Source organism: Musa acuminata, chromosome BXJ1-8 (genome assembly GCF_036884655.1).
Source record: "Musa acuminata AAA Group cultivar baxijiao chromosome BXJ1-8, Cavendish_Baxijiao_AAA, whole genome shotgun sequence".
NCBI lineage: Eukaryota > Viridiplantae > Streptophyta > Magnoliopsida > Zingiberales > Musaceae > Musa > Musa acuminata.
In genome coordinates this window covers 48,948,942-48,966,127 of record NC_088334.1, presented here as the reverse complement: position 1 = coordinate 48,966,127, position 17,186 = coordinate 48,948,942, and the positions used below count along the sequence as shown (strand labels likewise).

Below are 17,186 nucleotides of genomic sequence, written 5' to 3'. Positions count from 1 at the left end.
TCGCGCTCAGAAAGAGTAGAGGAGGAGAATCAGGTGAGAAAAACCCCCTGTGATCGTCCACTGACTTGATCGTCGGAGGGATCGAGTCGAGCCTCCTGACCCGACCTGTGTGCAAGGATGAAGACGGAGCGCCTCCCACCACGTGCCCAGGCGAGGAGTTCCCTTCCAGAGGAAACGACTTTCCCGTCGTGATCGGACCACCGCAGTCGACCACCTCAATAGTCTTAAAGGTTGCCCAGGAAGATCCCCAATCATTCGGACCCGAACCAAGCCGCGTTGGTCCCGAGGCCACGACTTAAGGTTGTTGACACCAACAAGATATACAAATCATGAAGACAGATTGTGAATATAAAGAGACATATTGTGATTCTTTTTGGATAACTCATATAGCAAAAAGAAAGAATCATAGTAGACAATCTTGATTTATAAAAAGAATTTTCAAGTTATAATTCCAAGAAATCAAGAGAAACCATGATTCATTGTAACAAATCTCCTTTTAAATAAATAACAAAAAGAATTCTTAGGAAATCATGATATAGATAAAATTCATTCAATCTTGTAGGAGAATAAGATATGCATATAAAATCTCTTAATTTATTATGAATCATAAAAATTATAATTTCGAAAAATCATAATTCATTTAGGAAATTTTCTTCTTTAGTAAATGATAAGAAGAAATATGGGAGTTCAAATAATAAGATCTTAATTCATAAACAATTTCAAGTCATAAATCATGAGAAATCAAGATAAAGCTCATTCAAATTATTATGATTCTTTTTCGATAACTCAAATTGAGAAAAGAAATAATCATAGTAGACAATCTTGATTTATAAAAAAAAAATTTAAGTTATAATTCCAAGAAATCAAGAGAAATCATGATTCATTTTAACAAATCTCCTTTTAAATAAATAACAAAAAGAATTCTTAGGAAATCATGATATAGATAAAATTCATTCAATCTTGTAGGAGAATAAGATATGCATATAAAATCTCTTAATTTATTATGAATCATAAAAATTATAATTTCGAAAAATCATAATTCATTTAGGAAATTTTCTTCTTTAGTAAATGATAAGAAGAAATATGGGAGTTCAAATAATAAGATCTTAATTCATAAACAATTTCAAGTCATAAATCATGAGAAATCAAGATAAAGCTCATTCAAATTATTATGATTCTTTTTCGATAACTCAAATTGAGAAAAGAAATAATCATAGTAGACAATCTTGATTTATAAAAAAAAAATTTAAGTTATAATTCCAAGAAATCAAGAGAAATCATGATTCATTTTAACAAATCTCCTTTTAAATAAATAACAAAAAGAATTCTTAGGAAATCATGATATAGATAAAATTCATTCAATCTTGTAGGAGAATAAGATATGCATATAAAATCTCTCAATTCATTATGAATCATAAAACTTATAATTTTGAAAAATCATAATTCATTTAGGAAATTTTCTTCTTTACTAAACGATAAGAAGAAATATGGGAGTTCAAAAAATAAGATCTTAATTCATAAACAATTTCAAGTCATAAATCATGAGAAATCAAGATAAGGCTCATTCAAATTATTATGATTCTTTTTCGATAACTCAAATCGAGAAAAGAAATAATCATAGTAGACAATCTTGATTTATAAAAAGAATTTTTAAGTTATAATTCCAAGAAATCAAGAGAAATTATGATTCATTTTAACAAATCTCCTCTTAAATAAATAATGAAAAGAATTTTTAGGAAATCATGATATAGATAAAATTCATTCAATCTTGTAGGAGAATAAGATATGCATATAAAATCTCTCAATTCATTATGAATCATAAAAATTGTAATTCCGAAAAATCATGATTCATTTAGGAAATTTTCTTCTTTAGTAAACAATAAAAAGAAATATGGGAGTTCAAAAAATAAGAATTTGATTCATAAACGATTTCAAGTTATAAATCACGAGAAATCAAGATAAAGCTCATTCAAATTATTATGATTCTTTTTCGATAACTCAAATAGAGAAAAGAAATAATCATAGTAGACAATCTTGATTTATAAAAAAAAAAAGTTATAATTATGAGAAATCAAGAGAAAATTTAAGTCATAGTAAAATTTTGGGTTTGTTCAGGCAAAACTATTAATAACACTATTGCAATCTCAAGAACCAACAATTGCCATATTGATCAACATGTTGGCACATGACATACAATGCCAAAAGCATATCAGTATGCCATACCAACTCTTTGAGTTATAACCTGGACATTAATTGAAGATCAAAGGTAATCGAAACAAATATAAGAAACAGAGTGTCAAGATAGGCAGAGAAAAAAAAGGATTACGGAAGATGAGGGGTTTTTATAGCCATATCAGCTTTCTATACAATAACAGAAATGTAACAAGCACTTTCGTTGTTATGATGTCTTGGAAGCGTATGATAAAGCTTAACGTCCAAGCACATATCACCCAAATACGTCGATCTGTCTCAAAGCCGATGTATAAACAATAGTATTTATGAATTAAAAAATCATGAATTTTACCTATGACCTAAACCAAATCGGATTCGCACAATTACGACTCGAGTCACAACTCGAATCAGTAGTAGTGATAGTGTCTACATATGCCAATACGGTTTTGGCAGTCGCGACATAAAGCATCACACGGTATCTTCGAGGACACATGTGAATAATTAACGCGCCTAATCTACGGATATTTTGATTAGAAAAAGACCACAACGTGCATCTTTATTTGATTTGAATAAGCCACTCGAAGCATCAAGATTAAGAAGGCGTGATTTAAGTCACGTTGGGAAGCACGGTGGGCCCCGGCTTGGTTGACCCCAGTGGACCCTACTTGGAAACTCGAGTCTGTGTGTCTGTCTGTCTCACACGCAATTGGCCACAGTGGTTCTCGTACAATAATTGTGACCATTGGGGGACGTCGTCACATGGCATGCACGTGAGTCATGAAGATGTTTTTATTCGAAGCTTAGCTTATAAACTAATTACATTAGCTGCGATTAAGCTGAGGTTGGCAGCCAACTAAAATTTGTCGCGAGATGAAACGCTCCATCTGTCTTTCATCCCATATATAATGTATGACTAAAGAAAGGGATTGCTACGATATCGATACAGTGGATGCTATGCTAACACGTGCATAGATCCGAGATTAATGTGCCACCATCTTGAGCGAATATAATAATGATGAAAAATGTGATTTTGATGTACTATTAGTACTCCGACTCGGTTTGCTATTATTCCGTCCAATCTTGACGCAGGAAGAGTTACGTGTAATAAAATATAAATATGTTGATTTATGTAATGATCAAATCTTTCATGATAAATAAAAAGAAAACCGATATGGGTTCTCGATAGAATTTGCACATCAACTAAGCCTTGTTGAGTTACACAGATAGTTCATCTTCTAGAGGGTTTCTGATGTATAAAGATCTGCTTGTACGTGCCAATAAAGTAAAACACGAAATAAACAAATATAGATCATTAAAAGGATTTAAGTGGTTAATAGCACAATGATAATTGATATAAATCGGTGAACAGGTTCACTGTATATATTGATCCAGAACGTATAATAAAATATTGGAGATATTTCAAGAATTATGATAAATAAAAGATGTTTTGTACAAAATATGAAAACGAGTATCTCTCTCGAGAAAAATAAAAAAGAAATTATTTTCTAAAAAATTTATCAGGCTAATTACATATTATCTCCTATAGATAGACCTCTTTCTTTAACCTTTTCGTCTTTAAATTTAAAAAATTTATATTATAGTCATTATAGTTATGAAAGTAAAATATTGAATTTCAGCTATCGATTTTACCGACGGAAAATATAGCAGATGTAAAAATAGCACAAAAATTATAGATAAAAAAATAATTTCAATATCTCAATTACATTTTTTGTGGTAGTGGACGGTAGTGTTGCTAGAGGCTATGAGTGATTGTGGTTGGCGAGAACACTAAGGACTTTTGCATCTTCTTGTGAAAGGAGGAGGAAGATCAACGGTGAGTTGAGATAAAAGGGAAAAAAGGACGAGGACGATGTAGATGTCGATGCTCTGTATTTACATCAGCGTCGCTTGACAACTATACCAACGCCAACATAAATGCTGAGCAATGCCACTTTACATCTACGTCGATGTAGATAACGATGCAAGGGAAGGGTGGTGCTCATCCTTCTTGTCCTTTTGGCCGCGTAGCTTGCATGAGGGGGGAAGAAGGATGACCGATGCAAAATGATATAGGTTGTCAACCATCACTCATCCTTCTTCCTCTATGCATTTGTATCAATGTCGATGCTGCTCTACATCTACGTCGACATCGCTTTACGTATGCCGGGAAGAAGGGTCGCTTGACATCTACATTTATATCGATACTGATGTAGATGGAAAGTATCGACATCTGTATCGTCCTTTTTCTCCTCTCCTTTACCTCACTTCTTGTCATCGTTCTCTCTCCTCATCCTCCTCTTCTCGTTGCAAAAGTCCTTAACGTTTTCGTCGATCATTGCGTCATTTTCGCTAACCATAACCACTCGCACCCCCCAATGATGTCGCCATTAGTTACCAACGAAAACGTAATTGAGATATTAAAAATATATTTTTATATATCAATTTTTTTAAATTTCTACGCATGCTATCATATATCTTTCAATCTGATGGTATTGGACTAAATTGAGTTAAATGTTTTACTTTCGTAGCTATAGAGACTTCAAAATAAAAATTTAAAGTTTAGAAACCAGGATACTAAAGAAGTGTAACTATAAGAATAATTTATAATTAATCCAAATTTATTATTTTTAAGTATTTTTTTTAAATTATAAAAGTTTTTTTTATGACACCTTAAAAAATCCCAGTAAAAATGAGTAATATAATACGATTTTGTGCGACCTTCTTATCCTTTTGCAAGCCGAGAAAAGGACTCTCAAAGTTAAGGCGTCTCTTCCTTGGCCTTCTCTATACCAAATCGGTTCCTTTTGTCTCTGCATCCAATATATAGCCATTGTTGATGCTTGAAGCTTCACAAAACCCTAGTACGTAGATGCTGAGATCCACTTTCCTCCCCTTCTTCATCTCATCTCCCTTTCCACCGGCTCAAGCCTTCGCCCTCAGGGCGTACCTTCCGCGTCCACCACCTGTTTGTAAATATTCCTCCTCGGCCCAGTCCCCACCCCCGCCCCCGCCCACCTCCGCCTACGTCCACCTCCCTTTCTGCCGCAAGCGGTGCCACTACTGCGACTTCCCGATCATCGCTCTCGGTTCCTCCACGCCGCACCGCCCGGACACCGACCCCAGAACCTCGAACTACGTGCAGCTCCTCCTCCGCGAGATTGCGGCGACCAGAGCCTGGTCCGACGACTGCTCGCCCCTCGAGACCGTGTTCTTCGGCGGTGGCACGCCGTCGCTAGTCCCTCCGGGCCTCGTCTCGTCCATCCTCGACGCGCTGAAGTCGAGATTTGGCATGTGCGATAGCCCGGAGGTGTCGATTGAAATGGACCCTGGAACGTTTGATAAGGAAAAGATGGAACGGCTGCTTGAGCTGGGAGTGAACCGGGTGTCGCTCGGTGTTCAGGCGTTCCAGGAGGAGCTGCTGAGGGCTTGCGGGAGAGCCCACGGCTTGAAGGATGTCTATGAAGCCATTGAGATTGTCACCGACTGCAGTGAGCTGCAGAATTGGAGCATGGACCTCATCTCGTCCTTGCCCCATCAGTCCCAAGAAATGTGGGAAGAGAGTTTGCGCTGTGCCATCAGTGCTCGTCCTACGCATGTCTCCGTTTACGACCTGCAGGTTGAGCAAGGCACCAAGTTTGGTCATTTGTAAGCAAATCCTCCTTTAACCTATCAGTACATTCATGAATACCCTTATGCTGCTGTATTCTACCGAAACATCAATCTTGTGCTTAAAGATGTACATATATGCTTGTCACAATGAGTTATCATGTTTACAGGTATACTCCAGGAGAATTTCCTCTACCAACAGAGATGCAGTCGGCAGATTTTTACAGGACTGCTTCACGGATGCTTTCTGGGGCAGGTTATAGCCACTATGAGATCAGTAGCTACTGCAAGGATGGGTATGAGTGCAAGCACAATCTCACCTATTGGCTGAACAGATCTTTCTATGGATTTGGCCTTGGATCTGCAAGCTACATCAATGGCGTGAGGTTTTCAAGGCCAAGAAGATTGAAGGAGTACGAGGAATGGGTGCAGAAGTTGGAAGATGGATTGGTAGTGCTTCATGAGGACATCAGTGTCGACACAAAGGACATGGCAATGGATGTTGTGATGCTGTCCTTGAGAACGGCAAAAGGTCTTGACCTGAGGGGCTTTGCAAAATGCTTTGGGAAGAGCCTGGCACGCTCTTTGTGCCAAGCCTTGAGGCAGTATGTAGAGAGTGGGCATGTGGTTATCATGGATGATGATAGAAATATGTTGTCTTACCCTGAGTTTGAGTTGAAGATGAGTGAGGATAATGATGAAACGGGTAATGGAGTTGCATCCATTCGGCTCAGTGATCCAGATGGTTTCCTCCTGTCTAATGAGTTGATATCCATTGCATTTGGAATTATATCTCCATAATATCCTGTGAGACTTTCGAAACTCATCTGTTGTTTACGGCAATGTTTTAATCATGTCCAAATCTATCAATTGAAATATAATTTTTCCCGCATTGTTTAACCAGAATTCACATTAGCATTATAGAGAGGAAAAGCAAAAGTGTATATCTAAATTTTTCCAGATGCATTATCAAAATAGAATCTTTTTCCGCATTGTTTAACCAGAATTCACATATGCATTTTGCCTGATGTTCCTGATTTTTCTCTTTCTAAGAACTTAATGGCAGTTTATTTTCAGAATTTCTTATGCTTTTCATTGTTAGGTTTGCATTCTTGAACTCAACATCGAAGTATTATGTGGAAATTTCTGGACTTTTGACTTACACCAATTCCTGATCAATGTCTAAAAAATATTTTTCGATGTATGATTTTTCTTGAGAGGTCTTTAATATTGGAAACCATTTTTTTCTGTAAATAACTGTTATGAAGTGAGCATGTGAATGATGCAGTAGCTTTTTGTAAGTTTAATCAAGCATTGACAGGATGTTTGATCATCCTGGTGCGTTTCTTTCTTAGTTTTTTAAAAAATGTAGTTTTCTTCGAAAATGAATTCTTTTAATAAGGTTTCTAATGATTCTGTTATCCTTTTTCGGAAATTTTAAGATCTCCTAGAGTATGCTTGGTTCAGTGTTGGAATAATTTGGTATAAGTTATCCTAAGCCAGTTACAATTTTAGTCCTCTGAAAGAGCATTATTCTTTGTTTGGTAAAGAATGCAAGTAGCCCTATGAAATGGGTTCTGTTCTTGTAGTCCAACTTATTTGGACTTGACTTCTTTGACTGGATTGTTCTAACCCTTAATCTCTTATCACATACAGCTTTAAGATAAACTATGATTCTCCATAATGTACAACAGGTAACAACATCCTGAGATGTCCCAAAATTACTTTATCAACTTGAGAAGCATCTTATGTTATTTCAGGTCTCACAAAGCTTTCCTATTGATTACATTGCATGGAAGTTCAAGTTCAAGCAATTACGCAAATGCCTATTATTTTAGATGTCAGCCACTTGCAAATTCCTCATATGATAATTTTTATACAATCAGTCTCATTCAATACATTTGAATGACCTACATAATAATTAAATAACAAAGATGTATATTGGTGTACTTTATCAACGGTGAATGAAGAGGTATATTTTATAGAATGATATTTCTCACTCGTCTAAGTGGGGACACGTTCATCCCAATAATAAATAGAGGAATTGTCTGATCGTCACATCTGACGGTCCATTAATCCTTGAAGGGAATTGCCTTATCTATCCTTGGTAGGGATACAAAGTCAATTATAATCATTCATTATATTCATCTATTTATGTATACGTGCATCCAAGATGTAGTATAATAAAATATTATGAGGAACCATGCTTGATGTATGATCTGTTAGATTATATCCATTGATGACTTCACATTGTGATGGACTTATAACTCCTTCCATAAATTATATTTCTAACGTGGACTACTAACATAATCATTACATAGTCACAGGTAACAATCACATCAATATCATAAACTTAAAAAAATAAAAAATTAATAATTATTTTTAAATATCATATTTAGATTATATTTTTAAGTTCATCAAATCATAAAGATACGATGCTTTCACCTCTCAATAGTCCTCAATCAACTAGAACCATAATTGGAATAGCTTAAGAACTTGAACAAATCTCAATTCAATTAGAATGAACCAACCTCAAATCATTATGGAATCTATCTGGAATCACCATAGATTGATATAATTTATATTTAATTAATTTTAGTTATGTCATGGAGGTTTAAACTAGTCAAATTGGTCTAGAATCACTCTAAATCGGTTTGAACCAATCAATTTTATTTGATTTAGTCAATTGATGAGTTTAAACCAATTAAAATAGAGAAAATTGGATTATGTCACATAATATTAGCATAGACCAAAGTCTTGGATGAATCATGTATGCTGCACATGTATATCTCAGGTAATAGATTGGGTTGAGGTACAATAGGTTAGATAGAAGAGTGAGGATGTATCTAGCGCTAGTCATATAACTAGGCGGGTCTATCTTTGCAGATTGGGCTAAATCTCACTCATAAGTTGTACTTAATTGGGTCACGTTTGGCTCGTAAGTTAGGTAATGTCTAACCACTTGAGTTAGGTCATGACTGACTAGATGAGTTAGGTCATACATACCATATCTGGTCATATGGGTTGGGTCATACTTGATCATATGGGCTCGGTTATACCTAGCCACATGGGATATGTCATATATGACCATATGTGTTGTGTCGTACATTGTCACATGAGTCGGGTTATGTCTTGCTACATGGGCTGGGTTGTACTGGACCACGTGGACTGGATCGTATTTGCTTACATGAGTTGGGTTATGCATGGCTATATGGGTTGGGTTGTGCCTAGCCATATGGGCTAGCCCAACTTGTGAAGTTAGGCTCGCCTAACTATACGACTAACGTTAAATATATCATAGTCTCTCTATCCAGTCCATTGTACCTCAACCCAACTTATTACCTAGGACAGGCATATGTGGTGCACGTGGCACATCCAACAGTTAGGTGGGTCAATTCAGTTTAAGCTAGCAGTATACGACATAATCCAATTTTCTATCTTTTTATTAGTTTGACATCGTTAATTGATTGAATCAGATAGGTTTGATCGGTTCAAGTCGGTTTACGGTGAATCTAAGCCAATTTAACTAGTTCAAATCTATATAACCTAATTAAAATTAATCAAATCTAAATTAGACTAGTTAAGATGATTTAAGAATAGTTCCACTAGGTCCTAATTGAATTGAACATGGTTCAAATCAATTAGGCTATTCTAATTAAGGTTTTGGTTGATTGAGGACTATTGAGAGATTGATGCCTCATATGATTTGATGATCTTGAAAGTTTTATTTGAATGTATCATTTAGAAATGATTATTTTTTTTTAATTTTTGATATTAATGTGATTGTTACTATATAGTAATGTGATTATGTTAGTGGTCCATATTGGATATGCAACCAGTAAATTAAGTTATGAGCCAATGAACATAATTTAGCATATCATACATTAATTATGGTTCCTCATAATATTCTATCCTATTACATTTTGAATGCTTGCATGAATAAATGAATGATTATGGTTGATTATGTATTCCTATCGATAATAGGTAGGGCAATTTCCTTTGAAAATTAACGAACTATTAAACGTGATGGTTAAACGATTCCTTCATCTGTTATTGGGAAGAACCTATCTTCACTTGGGTAAGTGAGGAATACTACTCCATCCACTATCGGAGAAATCTATAATATATATTTTTATATATTTTTATCTATTATTGAGAGAGTACATTAGTATAATGTATATCTTTGTTATTTGATTATTATATATATTATTGAGATGTGTTGCATCTTAATGATTTTTAAATTATTAATATTTATATATCTTACAAATATTAAAGATTGTATATGTTTTATATTTACTTTTAGAGGAAGCAAATATACGACTTAGATAGAAGAGATTTTTTTTTTTTTGGTCACACGTGACTCTATTAAGAAAATATTTTTTTAATTTAAAAAATATTTATTATTATAAAGGCAGATTTAAATGTATAGATTAAAAAAATATCTTCAATAATAAAATAATAATTTATTTTTATATAAAATAGGATGTGTGATCAAATGATATAATAATTGACTTATTAACTTTATTTTACTTAAATTATTGATTAAAATATTTTAAACTGAAATTAATAATAATACACTCATCAATCTTAATTTTACAAACTAATCGAGATAGAATATTAGGCTACAACTTCTTTTAAAACACATTACTATTTAAACCACATTTAATTTCATGTATATCTATTTCCATATGCATATTATGGTTTATAATATATTTCAAACTTATGAAAGACAGGAATCAAATCCTCATATGGAATCTTCAATCAAAATATGGGAAAACAAATCACAATATTTAACGATACATCAGTCATAGGCAAACGAAGGCTCTTCGTTGCCTAGTAATAATAACTTCCTGACTTTACAGGCACATCTTCATTCAAATGGTACATCAATCAAATGACATATGATGTCATTAGCAGTTCATCAATCAATATCTCCTCATCTATCCACATAGAAAACACTTGAGAAAAATCCTTCTAAATTTAAGAGGTATGTAGAAAAGTTTTACAGAACTAAAAGCCATTGTTAACCTCTTGGATTTCTTGATGATGGCCCTTGGTGCTTGTATCCGAGCCAAATGACTTTTGGCTAAAAATTCGGAAAATACCACTTCGTACACGTTGACTCTCTTGAAACCCATTGGCAGATCGATTGCTTCCAAACTTCTTCTCAAGGTCTTCCGAAAGAGATTTCACAAGATCATCAAAACGTCGTCTGGCTGTCGGATACCTTGAGATCGATTTGGTGATGCCTTGCAACCTTATACCGTAACAAGAAGTAAGTACAAACAAAGAAGCAACATAGATGAAAATGCTTTGGCTTTCCATATAAATTCAACTACCTCCGAGCAAGGGCATCAATTTCAGCTCGTTTTCTCTGATCTGAAGATGATGATTGAGCATTAAGGTTTTTCAGTCTCTTGGAATCACCATGCAGCAGCACCAATTTGGACAAATATATTTCTTCCTCTTCTGTAAATTTTTCAGCTTTAATCTGCTCTTTAATGATCATCAGAGGGTCAAAGAACCAATCGAAGATTGTATCTTTAGGCCGGTTTTCAGTGGTTATCTCAGTGTTGTCACCTGTAATTATTTATACCATCTATCTTATCAATCATATAAATAAATAAATAATCTAACAAACTTCTCTCTTTTTTTTATTTTTTATTGTTGAGCATCAAAGAGATGCAATACCCTTCATGTACTTACTTAAAACTAAACCATCAGTATCGCTCTTTGCTGAAAGTAACAGTGCCTGGAGTATGGAGTATGCCGGCAAACCGATGCTTATTATCCTGCTACCACCTTTACTGGACCTAGATTCTTGAATGTCTTCTCGTGTTATTACTCCTTCAGAGACCAAAACCTCACCATGGCGCTTACACTCCGAGAACAGATGATCAAGTAACTGCACAGAACATAGTCATTCAGCTCTCACCAATCTCAAAGTTTGGTTGCATGTTCTGAACACAAAGCAACATATGGAAAATTAATAGTCCTAATAAAATTTAAAACTATACGCATGACAATGGAAACACAAATATGGATTGAAATAAATCACTGTTGTCATTTGTCATTGTCAAAGACTTTTACCAAATGGTATAGGTTGTCTGTAGAACATGATTGACTATAACAAGTAGGCTCTCCGAAAGATTTTAAGAAAAAAATTGCGATCAACTTTCAACCTGACCATCCAAAGATGGTTACAATTTCCTGAACGAAGGAAAGTTATGGCAATGTCAATAATCCCAAAAAGCTAATTATTAAAGGCAGGAAGATATAGCATCATGATTGCAACTAAAACTCATGCAACAAACACCCTTAAGTTTCCTAGAGTCTACAATGATGAGAAGGGTGAGAATAAAGGAAACTTTGTTACAGTGATCAAGTTTCATCTCAAAGGTACAAATAAGCTATAACATGTTAATGAACAACTACCCAATAAATGCATACCCAACACTATATTTTAAGGGACAGTAACATATTATCTTCCTGTCTATCAAAAGAGTTGTACATTTCCATTTGCTATTAGTAAAGTTAATCAAAGTCTATGTCCTGAATATGTAATCTTACTGGATCCATCCAGACCTTCCAGACACTGGGCTAGAGTGCAGAAACAATTTTCTTATATCCCATAACATTAGCTAACATCTGTAAGAACACATCGACAAGTTATTACATCTAGAATCTTATTACCTTCAAAGGATTCAATTCAAGTATGCTATTCTTAAATGACGTCGCACGTGAAGGAGCCTTTTTTGCATCCTGGTTTTCCCGTCGAAAAGAGACAGGTCTGGAAAAAGAGGTAGCACGCTGTGGTACCTTCTTCCTGTATTGATACCTAGCAAGATTAATATTAACAATAAGTTTCAGATTAAAATGATGCTTCATGAAAGGAATGAGTGACCATACTATGTAGCACCTGGGAAAGCAAGATCCTTCTGGCATGTCAAGTACATCATTACTGTATTCATCAAACATAGACATGGAAGAGATGATGTAGGCTAGCCCCATCTTCACTGATGTCTCCTGAGGCATTTAGGAACTAAATCATGGAACATTATCTAATATGTGAGACATTCTTTTTGTAGTATAATAAGAAAATGGAAATCATTGTCATACATTGTTGATTACTGGTAATACATGCTACATACTTGATAAACTGATGCAAGTAGGTACTTTCTAAGAGAAAATATATAGCAAAAAAACCAACTCAGACCTGGTATGCTATAACAGCTGCATATGCACCCAAAGAGAAACTTGATATTATGGAAGCCGTGACTGCTCCTGCAACTGCCAATGGCCAGAGAATAATGGCTAGACCAGCAAATGGGACGCATGCAGTTTCCAAAAACGGGCCCTCTCGGCCTATAAGATCATGAAACAAACGCCTCCATCCTTTAAAAAGCATGTATGGGCTCTTGCAAATGGCAATCAATGAGATCATCGGCACATCAGCCATGACTCCAAGCAGACCAGCCAAACAGGCACCCGGAATGTAACGCAATCTGGCAAATGTTAATGTAAATTATCAAATCACAATAATATACTGAGTTCACTAATTTAACTAATTAGACTTCACGGTAAGGTCAAGAAAATGATTGCAATGTTAAACATGGTTAAAGAGAAGATGATCCACTAGGTATATGTTTTCATGCAATGGAGAAAAAGTAGCCAGAATGCCGCTGTCAGACCATTTACCGGTTTAATATTGACAAACAAGCAAAAAGGATGATAGTTTTTCCATTATGGGGTGGTGTAAAAAGGACTACAATCAAAGGATTGTGGCTGTCGACTAGTTTGTCATCTACACGGTTGAGATCAACATTGCTCCACCTACGATGACTTCTTAGCCTTCTCTTCCCCAAAGCTTTTGCCATGATTAGGGGAATTTGGAAAGACTACTCCATAATTACATCAGCTTAAACTCTCTCTCTCTCTCTCTCTCTCTCACACACACACACACATACACAAAGTTGTACACACATGGACACACATGCACACAAAAAGGAAAACAAAGAGAGCATGAAGTATGACGTCTATAGCAAATTGATTTGCCTGCTTAAGTTGCTCGCCAGATACTCGAACTTAATTGTTTAAGGACCAACTATTGTTGGCAACCAGTTATAATCATCTTCACTGCCAAATACATCATGTGAGCTTTTATTGAAAGTGGACCATTCACATTTCATTTTCCAGCAATATCTTATCCATAAGCAAGAGCCATCAACTTTCATCTATATAAAATATTGGTGACTGAGAAGGGTTCTAATATTGAGTCACTACGGATGAAATTTTGAAGAGTTTAACTTTCCTAGAACATTACCTTCAGGGCCTCTATCTATAGTTGAGAAGTTTATCTCTGACATGCAAAGCTTCTATCATGAACCTAGCTACTTGGAGAAGCATTTTACCCTTTTGGTTTCAGATTTCGAATGCATCCCATTGGTATGATATATGCATCAGTGAGAATCTTACGTAATCAAATAGGACTTTAAATATATTCATCGCATATCACATCATAGAGGTGGCTGTTGTTAAATGCTCTAGACTTTAAGCTAGTGAAGGAAATCCACTGATGGCTTATAGCTGCCACTGCTACTCCTGTAGACCATAGCAAGCATAGATGTTGGGATTCCTCTATCACCATTAGAATCACTATCTGGTTTCCTCTTTCCACTTTTCAATACTTACAAGTCCCAGGTAATTCAGTTATACGGTCCAAGACACCAAAATTGAGAATACAATCTCAACTATGTTATGAAAATTTATAGTCATAAACCACACTATAAATACAATAAGATCAATAAATATTCCTTCTCTCTCTCTCTCTCTCTCACTCTCTCTCTCTCTCTCTCTCTTACCTGCATCACAAGACAAGCAACATTCAAGAAGTGACAGCAGCTAACCAACAGCAATATAGGGCAGGCATTTGCAGGTTAGATTTTTTATACTCCTCTTCCCTCTTCTCCACTCTTATTCTTCTTCCTCCCAGCCAACCAGGTCTAGACAATCAAATCCTGCCTGATATTTTGTGAAATGCCAATGGTTCTAAATTTCTTAGTGGAATAAAGATCAGGAAAGCTCATCCTAATCTGGATTACCAAGCAGATTAATTTTAATCAGCTGATCCAACAAACTATATATGTTCAAAGTTTAGGAGTAACCACATTATCGTCATATGATATAGGTTGGTAAACCCAAAATGGATCAGGTCCAATGAATCACCTATGCTCAGCCAAACCAATGTTTAAATTCACGATAAAAATTTTTCAGCATCAAGTATGACAAACATAATCCAAGGGCTTCACAGATTGCATGGAGATAGAGCAATCGTTTTCAACTGCTAAAAGAGTCGTCACGATACAACTGCATATAAACCATGAGTATATGAAAGTCAAACCAAAGGAACAAATGCTGCACCTTTTTTATAGTCTCCAGGTTGGAAGCAGAAATATAAGTTTATCTATATATCATGTCAACAAAAATTGTAAAAAATAATGTACTAAAGGTTTTTGATAAAATTGAAACCAATGATTGAGTGATCAGCACAGAATTATAGAAATGAATACACAGCTTACCTGATCTCATAAGGCTCTCCGTTTGGAGGATCATGAAGACGAAGATCATCCATGATCGAGAAATAGGAGTGCAAGCAAATATCTTTCACGTCTCTAACCACTGTACAACTTCCTTTGATAGTACTCCAAGTTCCATCCTGGATATATTTGGCAAGAAAAGAATTTGGAAAAGTATGATGATAGAATTCAGGTAGAAAGTGTATAAATAGAAATTCACAACCAAGAAAAATCAGCTTTACCAAAAAGCAATGTATGAGATTATTAGCTTTTCCTTCACCAACAGCATCAAAGGTAGCCATGATAGGAGCTAGAAAACCATAGCTTGCTCCGACAATGATGCTCCCAAAAATACCAACTGGCGGCCACAACATCAAGATGACAGATACACCAAGTGCAAGAACAAGCTTCAGAATAGGCCCAAGCTGTTTGGCTCTGCCTTTAAGAAATCAATGGAGGTAATTAATTTGCTACAAAGAATAAAAATATACTTAGAGATCTAAAAGTGAATAAAGATACTTACTTTGCTATGCAGTAATAAGTCCAAACTACATGTACTGGCCAGAGACTCACAATGATGGCTGAGTTTCCTAATGTCATGATAAGACATACAAATGGGAAAAGTAAAGCACCTGAAAAAGAGTCAATGATGAGAAAAAATCACCTAAATTCACTAAATCAGTGTATAAATAGGTTTCATGTTCTTAGAATTCACGAAACAAATTGCCACTCTTTGCATGAAAGTGTCCTCACATGATTAGGAGACGATAGCACTACTTCAACAAGAAAGTTTTATCTAAAATTACTTCTTATCACGGAAAGATAGAGATCTAGAAGCAGGCTCCGTACGAATCTTGGGTACTAAGATTTTCAAAACACTTAAGTACTTTGGTGAATATTTGTACATAGACAATTGCATCAGACAAAGAGGTAAATATAGATGTTTGGAAGATCTTTATGCAGAAGCCACATATGGAGTAACAGGAAACAGGCCTGTTTGCTTGTTTGTCAATACAACTTAATTGATGGATCAGTTGCCTATGTAATACTAAAAGAACGATTCTGAACACAATAAAAGCATCTTGGAGATTCCTGCAGTCAGAACCAAACCAAATCATTCAAGGATCATGCATCGAGTTGTACAATTAGCACCCTCATACATCTTATCAAGCAAAAAACCCATTCAGCGTGAGGAGAAAAAGGAGAATACTCATCCAAATTTAGCATAACCGGATACAACATTCAAAAATCAAGATCAAAGGGAAAGTATCCACATATCATCAATCAATGGAAGCAGTAACACTAAAGAATGAACTCTATGGAGTCTACACGCTCCAAAATCCAAAAAATTTGCGAACCCACAAAATAGGGACCGATAAGAGAGGAAAGTAAAGAGGGAGAGAATAAACCGACCTTTGATGATGCCCAGCAGCAGTAAACCTAGAAAGAAAGGCAAGAACCGAAGGCAACTCCAAAGAGTCGCCCAAAACCCCTGCGGAGGCTCCATCGCTCATCAATCTACGAAAACCACAGCAGAATCACCGAATCCAGACTCCGATGCATGCCAAGAAGCATCCGAAACCTCTCAACAAGTCCAAACTCCTCGAAACCGACCGAGAAAGGCAATTTTTCCTACTGGGATCCGATCGAAACCACCACTTTCGACAGCACGGCGAAGCTGAAGGCTTCGATCGAAGGAGATGTATGTAACGGGCGGTTAGGAGACCTACTGCCGCCCCACGAAAGCATGCCAAAGAGACCAAGCAAACCCAAATTACCTATATATCCCTTACAATGTCATTTATTATCATATTTATTTCCACAAATTGAAGT

The 17,186-nt window shown here is 35.6% G+C and overlaps 2 protein-coding genes across 4 annotated transcripts; one reads left to right on the top strand and one right to left on the bottom strand.

The window, feature by feature from the left end:
• Window positions 1-4,915: 4,915 nt before the first annotated feature.
• LOC135588471 (uncharacterized) lies at window positions 4,916-6,684 on the top strand. The gene is made up of 2 exons (XM_065080609.1): window positions 4,916-5,817; window positions 5,949-6,684. The coding sequence occupies exons 1-2, from the start codon at window positions 5,042-5,044 to the stop codon at window positions 6,577-6,579; spliced, it is 1,407 nt and encodes a 468-aa protein (XP_064936681.1). The 5' UTR covers window positions 4,916-5,041; the 3' UTR covers window positions 6,580-6,684.
• Window positions 6,685-10,527: 3,843 nt separating this feature from the next.
• On the bottom strand, window positions 10,528-17,099 carry LOC103996003 (uncharacterized membrane protein At3g27390). 3 transcript variants are annotated; one of them, XM_009416796.3, is made up of 10 exons: window positions 16,767-17,099; window positions 15,877-15,985; window positions 15,596-15,788; window positions 15,357-15,493; window positions 12,995-13,283; window positions 12,698-12,804; window positions 12,472-12,604; window positions 11,485-11,683; window positions 11,118-11,358; window positions 10,528-11,035 (listed from the first exon to the last, which is right to left on the bottom strand). In XM_009416796.3, exons 1-10 carry the CDS (start codon window positions 16,858-16,860, stop codon window positions 10,789-10,791), a joined length of 1,749 nt encoding a protein of 582 aa, XP_009415071.2. In that variant the 5' UTR covers window positions 16,861-17,099; the 3' UTR covers window positions 10,528-10,788. The 3 variants fall into 3 exon arrangements, with proteins under 3 accessions (XP_009415071.2, XP_009415070.2, XP_018685168.2); XM_009416795.3 differs by having other exon boundaries at window positions 12,472-12,616; window positions 16,767-17,098; XM_018829623.2 differs by having other exon boundaries at window positions 12,472-12,616; window positions 15,596-15,792; window positions 16,767-16,784.
• Between the last annotated feature and the right edge of the window lie 87 nt (window positions 17,100-17,186).